Raw genomic sequence first — 18,077 nt, forward strand, 5'->3', positions numbered from 1 at the left:
GCAGCAAAGAACTGGTGGGATCACAAACCTGCAAAGGTTGTGGAAAATGAACACGCAAAGATACTGTGGGACTTCCGAATTCAGACTGACAAAGTTCTGGAACACAACACACCAGACCTCACAGTTGTGGAAAAGAACAAAGTTTGGATCATTGATGTTGCCATCCCAGGTGACAGTCGCATTGAAGAAAAACAACAGGAAAAACTCAGCCGCTCTCAGGGCCTCAAGATTGAACTTCAAAGACTCTGGCAGAAACCAGTGCAGGTGGTCCCAGTGGTGATGGGCACACTGGGTGCCGTGCCAAAAGATCTCAGCCGGCATTTGGAAACAATAGACATTGACAAAATTACGATCTGCCAACTGCAAAAGGCCACCTTACTGGGATCTGCACGCATCATCCGAAAATACATCACACAGTCCTAGACACTTGGGAAGTGTTCGACTTGTGGTTTTGTGGGACGAAATCCAGCATGTCTATCTTGTTTGCTGTGTCATACAACGTCGTTGTGTCAATAATAATAATAAAGTTTTGTTGAGGGATTTCATAGCCAAAATCACTGGGTTGCTATGAGTTTTCCAGGCTGTCTGGCCATGTTCCAGAAGCATTCTCCCCTGATGTTTCGCCCATATTATGGCAGGTATCCTCAGAGGTTGTGAGGTCTGTTGGAAATTAGGCATGTGGGGTCTATATATCTGTAGAATAACGTCCAGGGTGGGAGAAAGAACTCTAGTCTGTTGGAGGCAAGTGTTTACGTTGCAATTTCAACAGAAAGGAGGAAACCATGAAAATGAGCACAATCTGGACTCCAGTATTTTAAAACTCTAAAATCAGGACAGTAAATAAAGAACAACACTCTGAAAACAGGGGAATTCCAGACAGGAAACAATCAGGGCCAGCTAATGCCTCCCAACAAAGGATTCCCCCAGGCAGGAAGCAGCCAGGCTTTGAATCTGCAAGGCCATTAAATGCTAATCAGAGTGATTAATTACAACATTCACACTGGCCTCCAACAGACAAGAGTTCTTTCTTTCTCCCACCCTGGACATTATTCCACAGATATATAAACCCCACTTGCTTGCTTTCCAACAGACCTCAAAACCTCTGAGGATGCCTGTTATAGATGTGGGTGAAATGTCAGGAGAGAATGCTTCTGGAACATGGCCATACAGCCTGGAAAACTTTACAGCAACCCAATAATAATAATAAGTGTTCAATCCAAACAACCAAAATCACTGGGTCCAGTTGGCCTGCGTTGGGGTGCATGAGCCAGTAGTGTGATGCGGCAGCTCAAAAAGCCAATGCGATTCATTTTGGTTTGTCTTGTGTTGGTTGCTGACATCTTCCTGGTGTTTTTGTCTCTTCTTCGCAGCTCACAGTCTACCTTGGAAAGAGGGACTTTGTTGACCACATAGACGTCGTCGATCCCGTTGGTAAGTCTGTATTGGGCTCAGTCCTGCTTGGTAGACCAGGGTGAATCTACATTGTCAAATTAATGCAGTTTGACACCACTTACATGCCATGGGCACAATGCTATGGAATCCTGGGGGTTGTACTTTGGTGAGGCATTGGCTCCTTTTGTCAGGAAAGGCTGAAGAAAACCACAACTCCAAGGATTTCATAGCTTTATGATGCCAGCAGTATATCTTATGACAAGTATGGCCCAGGTGTTTATGGCCTTGATGGTGTATATTATTATTATTATTATTATTATTATTATTATTATTATTATTATTATTAATAATAATATAATTATAATATACTAGCTGTGCCCGGCCACGCGTTGCTGTGGCGTTGTCTGGTGGTGTTGGTGAGAAATTGTTGAGGTAGTGGTGGTATTGAATGTCTGTTGTATGGTTGTCTTTATGTTTAGTATGCACACTGAAGTGGATTATATGGCAGTGTGGAGTCAAGATAATCCAGTGCAAAGCAGATAATATAAGATTCTAAATGGGTTATATAGCAGTGTGGAAGGGCCTTGAGTCTACACTGCCATATAATCCAGTTAAAATTTGATAATCTGTGGAAGAGGCCTAAGTGAGGCCTAACTCTGCCTGTCCCCTGGACTGAGTAGGTTGCTAGGAGACCAAGTGGGCGGAGCTTAGCCTTCAAACTGGCAGCAATTGGATAAAAACTATTATTCCTCTCCCTGTAATTAGGACTTTATTTTTCTTTTCTTTTTGTTATATCAACCTAGAGTCGTGAATGATGGGTTGTGTTGTCAAATTTCGAGGTTGGGGGGCCTGTAGTTTTGTTGTTTTGTCCGCTGCCCTGATGCCATCACTCTTTTATATATAGATAGATTGTGCTGCTGGATGTCTCTCCTGCAAAGACAAAGTTTTTGCACTTTAATAAACTTTCCCCATGCTTTTGTGATAGAACCAATTAGGAAATAACATTGATAACCCAGGAACAAAAATCATGTGACATAGTGTAATGGATTATAATTATATAGTTATAATTATAATATACTATAATAAATATAATAATAATATGATGTGCTGCAGGATGTGCCTCCTGCAAAGACATTGCAGTTTAATAAACTCTGCCATGTTTTTATGATCGGAACAATTCGGAAATAACATTGATAACCAAGGAACAAAAATGTAGTGTTTTCAACAGCAATGTCCTGGTGGTTTGATGCTGGCTGCCCATTTTTCCCTTGCAGTTTTTAATTACCAGAGGAAATTGCTCTAAGTGGGCACTGAATCCTCTCCCCGATGGCCAGTTTCTTCTCCTTGCAAGTTTGTCAACATCCGGCCTCAGCCCTGCTCTGTGTTGTGTTCCAGTTTAGCATTCCCTCGACTCTCCTTTCTCTCTGGTCTGAAGAAGGAAATTCACTTTAGCGAGCCTGTTTGCAGCTCAGCTGGGCTTTGGAGAGCTTTCGGGTTGTAATCCTGGAGCAGGCTGACCTCCAGAAAACTTTATTGCTTGCATTGCCTTGCCTTGCTCTTTTTGCAGATTGCAATGTTGGTTCCATCCTTCTGCTTTTCCTCTAAATGGCCAGTACTAAGTGCGGAATGACATGTGGAGAATAGTCAACCAAGCCCTAAGGAATTAGGGAAGATGTGTCATATGGTACTTTTTGAAACGATAAAACAGGGGCCCCCAAACTAAGGCCCGGGGGCCGAATGCGGCCCTCCAAGGACATTTGCCTGGCCCCTGCCCTCAGTTTTATAATATAATATTTTATATCATTTTAAATAATATAATATATTGTATATACATATAATATTGATAATCATATAATGTTATACAATATAATACTAATAATACCATATAATAAGATTAATTATATGATATATATCTATCTATATAAAAGGGTAATGAACTTTCGGCCTAGGACAAAACAACAAAACTACACATCCCAGAAACACTAAACTTGGCAGCACAACCCCTCATCCATGCCTCTACGTTCATACAACAAAAAGCTCCAGCTACTCCAGAAAACAGCCAGGCTTTGAGACTGCAAGGCTATTCACTGCTATTCCATCTGGCCAACAAAGGATTCCCATAAGCCACAGCAACGCGTGGCCGGGCAAAGCTAGTTACATATAATATTACAGTATAGTGGTATAGTTCAATATAGTAATATACAATCCTAATATTGTGCTATGCTAATAATATAATGTACTAGCTGTGCCCGGCCACGCATTGCTGTGGCGAAGTCTGGTGGTCTGGGAAATAAAGTATTGAGGAATCGGTGGTAGTTAAGGTCAAGGGTAAAGGTTTTCCCCAGACATTAAGTCCAGTCATGTCTGACTCGGGGGTTGGTGCTCATCTCCATTTGTAAGCTAAAAAGCCGGCGTTGTCCATAGACTCCTCCAAGGTCATGTAGGATGACTGCATGGAGCGGCGTTACCTTCCCGCCGGAGCAGTACCTATTGATGCACTCACATTTGCATGTTTTTGAACTTCTGGGTTGGCAGAAGCTGGGGCTAACAGTGGGGGCTCTCTCCGCTCCCCCAATTGAAACCTTTCGGCCTTTTGGTCCAGAAGTTCAGCAGCTCAGCGCTTTAACACGCTGCACCATCAGGGGATATTATTTCCTAAAGGTTGTGAATATACAATATTTCTGATTGGTTTTTTTTGTTTGTTGGAGGCAAGTATGAATGCTGCAATTAGGAAAAATGATTAGGATGTAATGGCCTGGCAGCTTTAAAGCCTGGCTGTTTCCTCCCTGAGTTTTTGTTGGGAGGTGTTAGCTGGCCCTGATTGTTTCCTGTCTGGAATTCCCTTGTTTTCAGAGTGGTGTTGTTTGCGATATTTTATGTGCTTCTACTGTCTGTGGCCCTGAGAAAACAGAGGATTTTCCAGACTTTGATGATGGGAATACTTTGTTGGGAGGTGTTAGCTGGCCCTGATTGTTTCCTGTCTGGAATTCCCTTGTTTTCAGAGTGGTGTTGTTTGCGATATTTTATGTGCTTCTACTGTCTGTGGCCCTGAGAAAACAGAGGATTTTCCAGACTTTGATGATGGGAATACTTTGTTGGGAGGTGTTAGCTGGCCCTGATTGTTTCCTGTCTGGAATTCCCTTGTTTTCAGAGTGGTGTTGTTTGCGATATTTTATGTGCTTCTACTGTCTGTGGCCCTGAGAAAACAGGATTTGCCAGACTTTGATGATGGGAATACTTTGTTGGGAGGTGTTAGCTGGCCCTGATTGTTTCCTGTGTGGAATTCCCCTGTTTATTTACTGTCCTGGTTTTAGAGATTATATTGTTCTGCATTATTCTATCCCAGTAATTATTTCATATTAAAGAAGACTCTCACTTATCCAACATTCGCTTATACAATGTTCTGGATTATCCAACGCAGTCTGCCTTTTCATAATCAATGTTTTTGTAGTCAGTGTTTTAAATTCATTGTGATATTTTAGTGGTAAATTTGTAAATACAGTACAGTAGAGTCTCACTTATCCAACATAAACGGGCCGGCAGAACATTGGATAAGTGAATATGTTGGATAATGAGGAATTAAGGATAACCCTATTAAACATCAAATTAAGTTATGATTTTACAAATGAAGCACCAAAACATCATGTTAGACAACAAATTTGTCAGAAAAAGTAGTTCAGTACACAGTAATGCTATATAGTAATTACTGTATTTATGAATTTAGCACCAAAATATCACGATATATTGAAAGCACTGACTACAAAAATGTGTTGGATAATCCAGAACGTTGGATAAGCGAGTGTTGGATAAGTGAGACTCTACTGTAAATACTACATCGCATTACTGCGCATGGAACTACTTTTTCTGTCAAATTTGTTGTATAATATGATGTTTTGGTGCTTAATTTGTATAACGATTACCTAATTTGATGTTTAATTGGCTTTTCCTGAATCCCTTCTTATTATCCAACATATTCACTTATCCTGCCGGCCTGTTTACGTTGGATAAGTGAGACTCTACTGTATATTTCTAATCTTATATTATCTGCTCAGAACTGGATTATATGAGGCCCCTTCTTCACAGTTGTATAAAATGCACACTGAAGTGGATTATATGGCAGTGTGGAGTCAAGATAATCCAGTGCAAAGCAGATAATATAAGATTATAAATGGGTTATATAGCTGTGTGGAAGGGCCTTGAGTCTACACTGCCATATAATCCAGTGCAAATTAGATAATCTGTGGAAGAAGTCTATGTGAGGCCTAAACCTGCCTGTCCCCTAACTGAAACCTGGCTGTCCTTTGGTTGCTAGGCAACCAAGTGGGCAGAGATTAGCCCTCTAAACTGGCAGCAATTGGATAAAAAAATTATTGCTCTCCCTCTAATTAGGACTTTATTTTTCTTTTCTTTTTGTTGTATCTACCTTGAGGCGTGGATGATGGGTTGTGTTGTCAAATTTTGAGGTTGGGGGGCCTGTACTTTTGTTGTTTTGTGAATTGCTGTGATGCCATCACTCTTTTATATATATAGATTGTATGTGCTTACAGCTGCTCTGAGTCCCCTTCAGGGTGAGATGGGCGGGATATAAATGTTATAAATAAATGTAGTAAATAAATCATTTTAGACTTAGGCTTGCCCAAAGTCTGAAATAACTTGAAGGCACACAACAACAACAATCCTAATTAACTTGACTATCTCATTGGCCAGAAGCAGGCCCACACTTCCCATTGAAATCCTGATAGGTTTATGTTGGTTACAATTGTTTTCATTTTTAAATATTGTATTGTACTTTCATTGCTGTTGTTGTTTTGCACTACAAATAAGACATGTGCAATGTGCATAGGAATTTGTTCGTTTTTTTTTTCCAATGATAATTCGGCCCCTCCACAGTCTGAAGGATTGTGGACCGGCCTTCTGCTTTAAAAGTTTGGGGACCCCTGCGATAAAAGGTTCTTTTGCTCTGCTTTCAGTGAGACAGGTGGCATTAGGCACTTTCTGAGAAAGAAGTAGACACAGACTCCAATACTGGGTTTTATAATAACTACTAGCTGTGCCCGGCCACGCATTGCCGTGGTGTAGTCTAGTAGTATGGGAAATAAAGTACAGTAGAGTCTCACTTATCCAACACTCACTTATCCAACGTTTTATGGATTATCCCACACATTTTTGTAGTCAATGTTTTCAATACATCATGATATTTTGGTGCTAAATTCGTAAATACAGTAATTACTACAGAGCATTACTGCGTATTGAACTACTTTTTCTGCCAAATTTGTTGTAAAACATGATGTTTTGGTGCTTAATTTGTAAAATCATAACCTCATTTGATGTTTAATAGACTTTTCCTTAATCCCTCCTTATTATCCAACATATTCGCGTATCCAACATTCTGCCGGCCCATTTATGTTGGATAAGTGAGACTCTACTGTATATAATATTGGTTACACAGACAAAGGGGATATTAAGTCAGTACTCACATATATAACATTCATTCATCATTCATTCATCTAGTAAGCATTCTTCTTGATTAAGTGGATCGAGCTGGCCGTTGGGAATTCCGGGTTTGCAGGAGTGTTAGAATAGCAAACAAGAGAGAGGTCAGAGGCCAAAGAAATGCATTCATGCTGTGCAGAGAATATTAAAGGGTGTGCTGAGAGAGAAACCTTTGCCAAAAGCAACATCTCGTTTTGAGTCAAGGAGCAAGCTCTTGCTTTCATGGATTACCTTGCAGCTTTGTGTATTCAAGTTCATGGGACTTTGTCACGCATTCATGGACCTTGTTTTATGCCTAAGGTTTTCTTGGATTATTCTTTATTGCCTTGGTTTTGCAACAATCTTTTGGATCGTTACTTTTGCTTTTTAAGAACTATTTATTTCCTATCTAATCTAAATCTAATCTAAATCTAATCTAAATCTAAATCCATAATAAAAGTGAAAACCCGTATGTGTGTATGTGGCACGGGTGTCCGCTCACAGAGACAGCCTCCAGCCTCCACAAACAGGCTACACTTCTCACTCCTGAAAAACCAGCAAGTCACTAATTTGCACTGACATTGTGGTTACAGTGAGCACCTTGAACATGTAGCCCAACCCCTGCCAATGTCCTCCCCAAACACTACAGCCCACCACCCGAGGAATGCTTTCATTTGGGGACCATTTCATCCTACATTTTGCTTTTTCTTCCACCACAGGCAGGCATCCCAGGGTTCTCCATTGCTGGGAAATTTGCATGACCCTGCCTACTGCCCTTGCACCACAGGCAGGCATCCCAGGGTTCTCCATTTCTGTGGAGTTTGCATGACCCCGCCTACTGCCCTTTCCTTTCAAATCTCTCTGCATAACAAACAGAGCAGAACTGAGCTGCAACTACATTTACTGGAGGAGTTTAGGGGATTGACTCCACATGGTGGAAGTTGTAGTTCACCCTGCATCAAGTCAAAGCACTGTCACTCCTACTGGGGAATGTAGAAAAGTTATAGTTCACCTACACCCACCTACACTATGAACCCAAACAATGATGAGTCTGAACCAAACTTGCCATGCATACTCGATATGCCCAGATTTCAATACTGGGGGGTTTGGAGGGCAATTGGCCTGGACATTTGGAAGTCGTAGGTACTGGGATTTACAGTTCACCTGCAATGAATGAGCATTCCGAACCCCACCAATGATGGACCAGGACCAAACTTGCCACACGGAGCCCCCATAACCAATAGAACATATTGGACAAGTTTGGGGAAAAGTGTGATGACTCATGGGCCTTGTAGTCCTGTTCCTAGTACTATTGTGGCAGACGAAGAGGAAAACATGGGATTTTCGCCGGTTCAGCCAGAGCCAGAGCCTCTCCACCTGGAGGATGTTTGCCCTCAAGAATTCAGCCAAACAGGCCTTGGGCAGAACTCCCCCCCGTTTTCCCGGAGGGACAATTATAATAGAGATAGAGGAGTCAGAGAGGCTAATCGCTGGAGCCTGAGAATCGCTGCCAAACAACTAGCTGATTAGGTCTGCTTCCCTTGGGAAATTCTAAGGAGTCATGCATCTGGACAGAGTTGGGTTTCGCTTCTCGTTCTCTAGGGAAAGTGTTCTGTTGGCGGGAAAACGAGACCCAATATAGGTGTTTGTCGCAAGGGGAACTTTGCGGAGTCAATTGATCAGCTTCAGGAGAGAGATCGTGTGTGGACTTCGTAACCCCAGTTCCTTGCTTCCCGGATCAAGATTCAAGCCTGCCTTGTTTCACGTTTTTCCACGGACCTTGTTTCATGCTTCATGTTTGCCTTGTTTCAAGTCTTTGATCTAGCCAAGAATCAAGTTTATTTTCCAGCCTTGTTGTCAAGCTACATTGGACTTTAAAGACTCTGTCATTTCCCCACACTATTGCTTGGCAAAGTGTGTGTTTTGGTCAAGTGGATTAAAACTTTGAACTCTAATATCTTATATTGGACAATACATTTCTGGACTATATTTGACCTCATCTGAAAGGTCTGCTTCTGAACTATATTCTTCACTTGTTTTTATTCTTTTTATATATTTCTTTAATAAAGATATTAGATAGAGACTGGCCTCTGTGCATGGTTATTGGTGTTCTGCAGCCTGGGTCCTGACAAAAAGGGAGCTATAGTTCACCTGCATCCAGAGAATCATAGAATCATAGAATCATAGAATAGTAGAGTTGGAAGAGACCACATGGGCCATCCAGTCCAACCCCCTGCTAAGAAGCAGGAAATCGCATTCAAAGCACCCCTGACAGATGGCCATCCAGCCTCTGCTTAAAAGCCTCCAAAGAAGGAGCCTCCACCACGGCCCCGGGGAGAGAGTTCCACTTGTGAACAGCCCTTCTCACAGTGAGGAAGTTCTTCCTGATGTTCAGGTGGAATCTCCTTCCTTTCCTGTAGTTTGAAGCCATTGTTCCATTGCATCCTTGTCTCCAGGACAGCAGAAAACAAGCTTGCTCCCTCCTCCCTGTGACTTCCCTTCACGTATTTGTACATGGCTCTCATGTCTCCTCTCAGCCTTCTCTTCTGCAGGCTAAACATGCCCAGCTCTTTAAGCCGCTCCTCATAGGGCTTGTTCTCCAGACCCTTAATCATTTTAGTCGCCCTCCTCTGGACGCTTTCCAGCTTGTCAACATCTCCCTTCATCTGCGGTGCCCAAAATTGGACCCAGTGTGATTCCAGGTGTGGTCTGACCAAGGCAGAATAGAATAAGGGGGAGCAGGACTTCCCTGGATCTAGACGCTATTCCCCTATTGATGCAGGACAGAATCCCATTGGCTTTTTTTGCCGCTGCATCACATTCCTGGCTCATGTTTAACTTGTTCCCCACGAGGACTCCAAGGTCTTTTTCGCACTCACTGCTGTCAAGCCAGGCATCGTCCCCCATTCTGTATCTTTGATTTCCATTTTTTCTGCCGAAGTGAAGTATCTTGCATTTGTCCCTGTTGAACTTCATTTTGTTCGTTTCGGCCCATCTCTCTAGTCTGTCAAGATCGTTTTGAATTCTGCTCCTGTCTTCTGGAGTGTTGGCTCTCCCTCCCAGTTTTGTGTCGTCTGCAAACTTGATGATCGTGCCTTCTAACCCTTCGTCTAAGTCGTTAATAAAGATGTTGAACAGAACCGGGCCCAGGACGGAGCCCTGCTTGTGGCACTCCACTTGTCACTTCTTTCCATGATGAAGACGACGCATTGGTGAGAATCACCCTTTGGGTTCGTTCGCTTAGCCAATTACAGATCCACCTAACCGTAGTTTTGTCTAGCCCACATTTTACTAGTTTCCTTGCCAGAAGGTCGTGGGGGACTTTGTCGAAGGCCTTCCTGAAATCCAGGTACGCTACATCCACAGCATTCCCTGTATCGACCCAACTCGTAACTCTATCGAAAAAAGAGATCAGATTAGTCTGGCATGACTTGTTTTTGGTAAATCCGTGTTGACTATTAGCAATGATTGCATTTGTTTCTAAGTGTTCGCAGACCACTTCCTTAATGATCTTTTCCAGAATCTTGCCTGGTATTGATGTGAGGCTGACCGGACGGTAATTGTTTGGGTCGTTCTTTTTTCCCTTCTTGAAGATAGGGACCACATTCGCCCTCCTCCAATCTGCTGGGACTTCTCCCGTTCTCCAAGAACTCTCGAAGATGATTGCCAGTGGTTCTGAAATAACTTCCGCTAGTTCCTTCAGTACTCTTGGATGTAGTGACCCCCACCGACAATGCACTAGGAGCACACTTCACACAGAGAAGCCTCATGACCTACTGAACATACTGCAGGGGTTTTTGGAAATGGGCCTTGATTTTGGGAGTTGTAGTTCACCTCCATCCAAACACCACTGAACCCAGCCAATGACGGATCTGGACCAAACTTGGCACACAGACTGAACATTGCCTGCTGTGCATACTGACAGATGTTTTTGGGCAATTGTCCCGGGACTCTGTGAGTTGTAGTCATTCACCCCCATCCAGAGAGTACTGCACCCAGGTGATGACCAGCCAACGACAGATCTGGACCACACTTGTTACACAGGCCCCAAAATGGCCAACTTTTCATACAGGCTGGGTTTGGGGAGGATTGACCCACGATTCTGGGAATTGTAGTTCACCCACTCAAAACAGAATACATAACATTGAAAGACAAATAATACCATTCTCAAATGACCCGGGCACCGCTGGGTCCCCAAGCTAGTTTCCTAACAAACTACAAAAGATTTCAACCTGTGTACAGCCTGGTATGTTCAGCAAGGTGAAACTAACCTGAGGTGTGATATTCCAGTCCTTTCCGGGGTATTTCTAGAGAGCCTTTCCCCTTCTATTGATCTAGTAATTTTGTTGTTGTTCCTATCAATCTTTTATTTTTTTAAAAATATTCCTAAATGATTTCCCAATTTGTTAGTTTGATGGGGCCTCCTGAATTCTTTCTCATCAGGAAGGTTAGTTTGTCCATATCTTTAATCTCTAATGGTTTACTTCTCCATTCCTCTATTCCAGGTGTCTCCTCGGATTTCCAATATTTCGCATAGGTGACTCTGTCAGCAGTATTCACATATGTGAATAAAATATCTTTATTTAAGTCAAAGGTTATCTCCTTGTCCATTAATCCTAATCGGAAATTTCCTTTTTAAGATTTTCTGGCATTCTTCATGGAAAAAAAATTCACCAAGAGTTAATAAATGTGTCTCTGGTCATCAACAGTTCGGCATGAATTCTTCACCTCCTTCTTGTAGTTTTGACTTCTTTAAGTCATGTCAGTTTTTATTCTTAAACGTAAGGACCATTATCTTTGGTAATGGAAACATGTTGTTTTCCACCAAAAGTTAATCATTTGTCTTTTGTTATCAACACTTCAGCATCTTTTAATTACTGTTCATTAATTCTTCGCCTCCTTTTTGTAGTTTTCCAGGCTTCAATGTTAGGATGGCATCTCGATATACAATATTTTTAAGAAGCTTGTGCATGAAACAAAGTTTGTGTACAAGTTTGGATTTGGGAGTATTTTGTATGCAGAATTTCCAGATAAAGGATACTCAACCTGTAGTAACAATATGAGAGAGTTCAGAGGAGTAATTTACTTATTTCTTTCTGTTGCAGATGGTGTCGTGTTGGTGGATCCAGAATACCTAAAAGAACGTAAAGGTAATTAAATATCTCAGTTGACTAACATTAGAAAGAATTTATTCAACAGGGCAATTTGGAATATTTTGGAAGCTAATGGGCTTTTCAACAGAGCCTCTGTGGCCATCTTTTGAGAGTGTTCTATTTGGGTATTCTTGCATTGCACGGGGTTGGAATAGATGACCTCTGGGGGTCCCGTCCGATGCTTTGATTCAGTAATACAAGTTGAAAATAAGCCACAAACATGAATAATCAAGTTAGATGCAACTGCCCCATGATAGAGTAAGCTAAACATCATTACGATTATATTAAGCATCTGTTGCTCCAGGAAAGGATAGAAAACATATTCATCATTATTATATTTATCCTTGTTTCTTTCTGGGTTGTAAAATCACCTTCCCAAGAATGAGGGAAGAAATAATAGATGAATAACCTTCTCTTTGCATTCAAACATACTGAAATATTGCGGAAGAATTAAGATACAAAGAAAAACATGTCAGGTTTTATGCAAAAATCAACAACCTACTAAAAACATGCACACGATAAAAACATGACCCACCTTGTTTTCTATGTAAATAATGGCTTTTCTGTTGCACAATAATTGACTTTTTTTGCAGAGTTTCATTTATCCACAAAATATGTCCTGTCTCAGCATTTTATAGATCTATACTAATATTCTTGGGCTGGAAGTCCTTCATTTAAGTAGGGTTTCTCTGCATATTTTTTGCAAAGTTTGCGAATATATCCCCAGTGGAAATAGGATCATGTTGTATTATTTATTTAAGCAACTGTTTGATGTCTTAAACAGGAATGGCTTTTTAAGGCACATGTTTTATGTCTCCTTTAACTTTTAATAAACTTTAATACATGGGGCCAGGCTGTGGCGCAGCTGGCTAGTAACCAGCTGCTATAAATCACTACTGACCGAGAGGTCATGAGTTCAAAGCCCGGGCCGGGTTAAGCCTCCGACCATTAAATAGCCTGGCTTGCTGTTGACCTATGCAGCCCCGAAAGACAGTTGCACCTGTTAATTAGGGAAATTAAGGTACGCTTTATGCGGGAGGTTAATTTACAACACCATAAAACTGCCAGCAAAACACGAAGAAAGGAATGAGGAAGTACAGCCACTTCTGGACGGTGAAGCAACAGCTCCCCCTGTGGCCGGAATCGTGAAGCTGGAAAAATGTTAAAAATGCCTCTGTGTCTGTCTAATGTATGTTGTTGTCTATTGGCATTGAATGTTTGCCATATATGTGTTCATTGTAATCCGCCCTGAGTCCCCTTCGGGGTGAGAAAGAAGGGCGGAATATAAATACTGTAAATAAATAAATAAATAAATAAATAAATACATAAATAATAGACCCTTATCTTGCCACCATCTCCCCGAAGGACAACTCATAAAAACACTCAATAGAGCAACAGAATACAAATACAACAAGTACAAAAGTGTGAATGAATAGCAATAAAACTGACCCAATTACTTGGAACAGCCCTGGGATTCCTCCCATTTCTCCTGTTAGACTGAGGAAGAGGACACACATCTGGGCATATGGTATTTATATTATAGAATTAATGCAATTTTGGCACCACTTGAAGTGCAGTGGCTTGATGCTGTAAACATCCTCGAAACTGTAGGCTGATAAGCACTACAACTACAACTCCCAGGATTACAAAACATTGAGCCTTGGTGTAAAGAAGTGTGATGTTTTAGTTTATAGATGTCATGTTTAATTGTGTTTTAAAAGTCATATTTGGCTATGTTTAAAATGGGTAAGTATTAGAGTTAACAATACGTGGGGGAAGGTAATCATCTCAGCATTCTGAGGTTACCTGTCAGGACCCAGGCTGCAGAGCACCAATAACCATGCGCAGAGGCCAGAATCTATCTAATATCTTTATTAAAGGAATATATAAAGTCAGTAAAAACAAGTGTAGAATATAGTTCAGGAGTAGACCTTTCAGGAAAGGTCAAATATAGTCCAGGAAAACAATGTCCAATATGTGATATTAAAGTCCAAAGTTATAATCCACTCCACCGAAACACACACTATTTAGCAAGCAATAGTGTGGGGAACTGTCCATAGTCTTTGAGGCTTAAGGTAAATCCGAAGGAAACTGGAAAACAAGGCTTGAATCTGAGAGGCAAGGTCCGTGGTTTAAAACACAAGGCAAGGCAAGACTTGAAAATTGGCAACCACTAAGCTCTGTGCCTGAAATAAACTTGTTATCTTTCAACATCCAAGCCTCTGTCACACATATCCTAAACTTAAGTAACGCTACCATCTAAAGTGAATAAAAAGATTCCTCCTCTCCCTGCCACATCTTTACACTTGGCAGGTCAAGTGGGGTCCAACTCCATCCATTCTTCGGTACAGATGCTCCCCGGAATCCTTTTCCAGCTCAATGCCTCCTGTCTTTTCCTTGCAGTTTTCGTCACGCTGACCTGCGCCTTCCGCTACGGCCGCGAGGACCTGGACGTCCTGGGCCTGACCTTCCGGAAGGACCTCTTTGTGGCCAACGTCCAGGCCTTCCCCCCGGTCCCGGAGGAGAAGAAGCCCCTGACGCGGCTCCAGGAGCGGCTGATTAAGAAGCTGGGAGAGCAGGCCTACCCTTTCACCTTCGAGGTGGGAATCCGTCCCTTGTGCCCCTTCCAGCCTCCGATGTCTTCCATGTTGCCTCCCCTCTTTTGTCTGTCAAGCCTGTGGTCTTTGTGGTCACAGTGTCTTACAGTGTAGGATTTTGGAAAATCCTGGGCTGTGGCGCAGCTGGCTAGTAACCAGCTGCAATAAATCACTACTGACCAAGAGGTCATGAGTTCGAAGCCCGGGTCGGGTTAAGCCTCCGACCATTAATAGCCCCGGCTTGCTGTTGACCTATGCAGCCCCGAAAGACAGTTGCATCTGTCAAGTAGGGAAATTTAGGGACGCTTTATGCGGGAGGCTAATTTACAACACCATAAAACTGCCAGCAAAACACGAGGAAAGGAATGAGGAAGTACAGCCACTACTGGACGGTGAAGCAACAGCTCCCCCTGTGGCTGGAATGGTGAAGCTGGAAAAATGTTAAAAATGCCTCTGAGTCTGTCTAATGTATGTTGTTTGTCTGTTGGCATTGAATGTTTGCCATATATGTGTTCATTGTAATCCGCCCTGAGTCCCCTTCGGGGTGAGAAAAAAGGGCGGGATATAAATGCTGCAAATAAATAAATAAATAAAATGGAAATCTCCATAACCTTTTGGAGATTTTATGATCTTTGGAAAGGCATGACCTTGTTAGGAATCATAACTTTTTGGAAAACGATGCTATAATCTACAAACTGTCTACAGACCCACCAAGAAAATCCAACAAATGCTACGGTCAGCGAAGGACAAGAGGGATCCTCTCTCCTCTGCAGGAGTCTACCGGATACCATGCAGCTGTGGACAAGTCCATCAAACGCAGCATTGCTCAAGCACGAATCAAGGAACATGAAAGGCACTGCAGACTCACTCAACCAGAGAAATCAGCCATAGCAGAGCACTTGAGGAACCAGCCTGGACACAGGATATTATTGGAGAACACAGAAATGCTCAACCACTCCAACAACTATCATGTCAGACGACACAGAGAAGCCATTGAAATCCACAAGCATGTGGACAACTTCAACAGAAAGGAAGAAACCATGAAAATGAACAAAATCTGGCTACCAGTATTACAAAACTCCAAAATCAAAACAGTGGATGGGAACCAACACTCTGAGGGCAGAGGACAGCTAATGACTGAAGAAAGGATGCCCCCAGGCAAGAGACAAAACCTTTCCAATGCTAATTAGGGTGATTAACTGAAACATTAATGCTGGCTTCCCAGTGACAAAGGACTCTTGCCACACCCTGGACTCTACACAGATATATATTCTTTCCTTTCCTTACTTAGTTTCTCCATGCCTCACAACCTCTGAGGATGCCTGCCATAGATGTGGGCGAAACGTCAGGAGAGAATACTTCTGGAACATGGCCACACAGCCCGAAAGACATACAACAACCCTGTGATCCCGGCCATGAAAGCCTTCGACAACACGATGCCATAATCTTTAGGAAAAATGGCAATCATGCAAGACAGTCAGGTTTCTCGTGTCAGAGCGACTTGAGAACATTCTGCCAAGAAAGTTGCATGATTAGATGGGCAACGAACATCGGCAGATCTATAAGATTAAGCGAAAGATAAGAGAAGGGAAGAATAAAACAGATTGGACAAAAGTCATAAACTTCTTAAGAGAAAGAAGAACGAACTTCATGATAGATCTGTCTTGCATATAAAAACAAACAAAAAGATGGAGGCTAGAATAAATGAAAGAAACTGTCGAAGAAAACAAAAAGAAAGTCTTCGAAGCATGGATGGGAAGTCAAAGCACCACTCCCCCCCCCCCTTTTATTTTTATTTATTTTTTCTCCTCCTCTTATTGCATATACAGTAGAGTCTCACTTATCCAACACTCGCTTATCCAACGTTCTGGATTATCCAACGCATTTTTGTAGTCAATGTTTTCAACATATGATATTTTGCTGCTAAATTCGTAAATACAGTAATTACTACGTAGCACTGCTGCGCATTGAACTACTTTTTCTGCCAAATTTGTTGTATAACATGATGTTTTGGTGCTTAATTTGTAAAATCATAACCTATTTTGATGTTTAATAGGCTTTTCCTTAATCTCTCCTTATTATCCAACATATTCGCTTATCCAACGTTCTACCGGCCCGTTTACGTTGGATAAGCGAGACTCTACTGTATATATACAGTAGAGTCTCACTTATCCAAGCCTCGCTTATCCAAGTTTCTGGATTATCCAAGCCATTTTTGGAGTCAATGTTTTCAATATATTGTGATATTTTGGTGCTAAATTTGCAAATACAGTAATTACAACATAACATTTCTGCGTATTGAACTACGTTCTCTGTCAAATTTGTTGTACAACATGATGTTTTGGTGCTTAATTTGTAAAAGCATAACCTAATTTGATGTTTAATAGGCTTTTCCTTAATCCCTCCTTATTATCCAACATATTCGCTTATCCAACGTTCTGCCGGCCCGTTTATGTTGGATAAGTGAGACACTACTGTATATATAAAAGGGTAATGAAATTTCGGCCTAGGACAAAACAACAAAACTACACATCCCAGAAACACTAAACTTGGCAGCACAACCCCTCATCCATGCCTCTACGTTCATACAACAAAAAGAAAACAAAAATAAAGTCCTAATTAGAGGGAGAGGAATAATTGTTTTTATCCAATTGCTGCCAGTTAGAAGGCTAAGCTCAGCCCACTTGGTCTCCTAGCAACCCACTCAGCCCAGGGGACAGGCAGAGTTAGGCCTCACTTAGGCCTCTTCCACACTGCCTATAAGATACAGATTATCTGATTTTAACTGGATTAGATGGCAGTGTAGACTCAAGGTCCTTCCACACAGCTATATAACCCATTTATAATCTTATTTTATCTGCTTTGAACTGGATTATCTTGACTATTTCCCATGCCACCATAATTCGCCACAGCAATGCGTGCCTGGGCACAGCTAGTGGTTATACAAAATGTTAGAAATCATGGACATGGTTCTCATGTTGGCTCATTCCCTGTGAACATATAGTGGTTGAGCCATGTGCAGAAAGGGGGGGGAAATCATTCCTCCAGACATGTGTCAGTTGGACAGGCTGTCACTCCCTGCAGAACCTAGCCAGCAGTTTAGCCCACCCACAAAGTTCACTGCAGAATTGACTTTATTGCTCAGGTTTCCACAGGCCAAGAAAAAACCCGCAAATGGTGTTTTCTACTCAAATGCCCTGCTTTTCCTGCTATTCTCACCATCCCACCCCCTAGTTCCTTATCACGATTTTCCCACGAGAAAAGTTACTCCATCCAGCTATCCTCAAGCTGGGTTAGAAGAGCCAGAAAGGACCATTTTGCAACGTGGGAAATTGCCAGGCGCATCGAATGACACGTGAAAAATGCTGGGCATCTCGTTCCTGCACAAAAAAAACCCTGTTGTTTCTTCTTCCAGATCCCTCCTAACCTTCCCTGTTCGGTGACGTTGCAGCCGGGACCTGAA

General features: G+C 42.0%; 1 protein-coding gene across 4 annotated transcripts in view; it reads left to right on the top strand.

Moving 5' to 3' along the window:
• The window catches only part of arrb1 (arrestin beta 1), a 182,961-nt gene that overhangs the window by 130,897 nt on the left and 33,987 nt on the right, over positions 1 to 18,077 (top strand). For all 4 annotated transcript variants that reach the window (XM_062974415.1, XM_062974416.1, XM_062974414.1 and 1 more), the window contains exons 3-6: positions 1,371 to 1,431; positions 11,970 to 12,014; positions 14,421 to 14,617; positions 18,030 to 18,077. The exon at positions 18,030 to 18,077 is cut by the window's right edge and continues 12 nt beyond it. In XM_062974415.1, coding sequence (XP_062830485.1) covers positions 1,371 to 1,431; positions 11,970 to 12,014; positions 14,421 to 14,617; positions 18,030 to 18,077 — 351 coding nt within the window. The remainder of the gene's footprint in view (positions 1 to 1,370; positions 1,432 to 11,969; positions 12,015 to 14,420; positions 14,618 to 18,029) is intronic.

The sequence above is a fragment of the Anolis carolinensis genome, chromosome 3 (assembly GCF_035594765.1).
Source record: "Anolis carolinensis isolate JA03-04 chromosome 3, rAnoCar3.1.pri, whole genome shotgun sequence".
Classification (NCBI taxonomy): domain Eukaryota; kingdom Metazoa; phylum Chordata; class Lepidosauria; order Squamata; family Dactyloidae; genus Anolis; species Anolis carolinensis.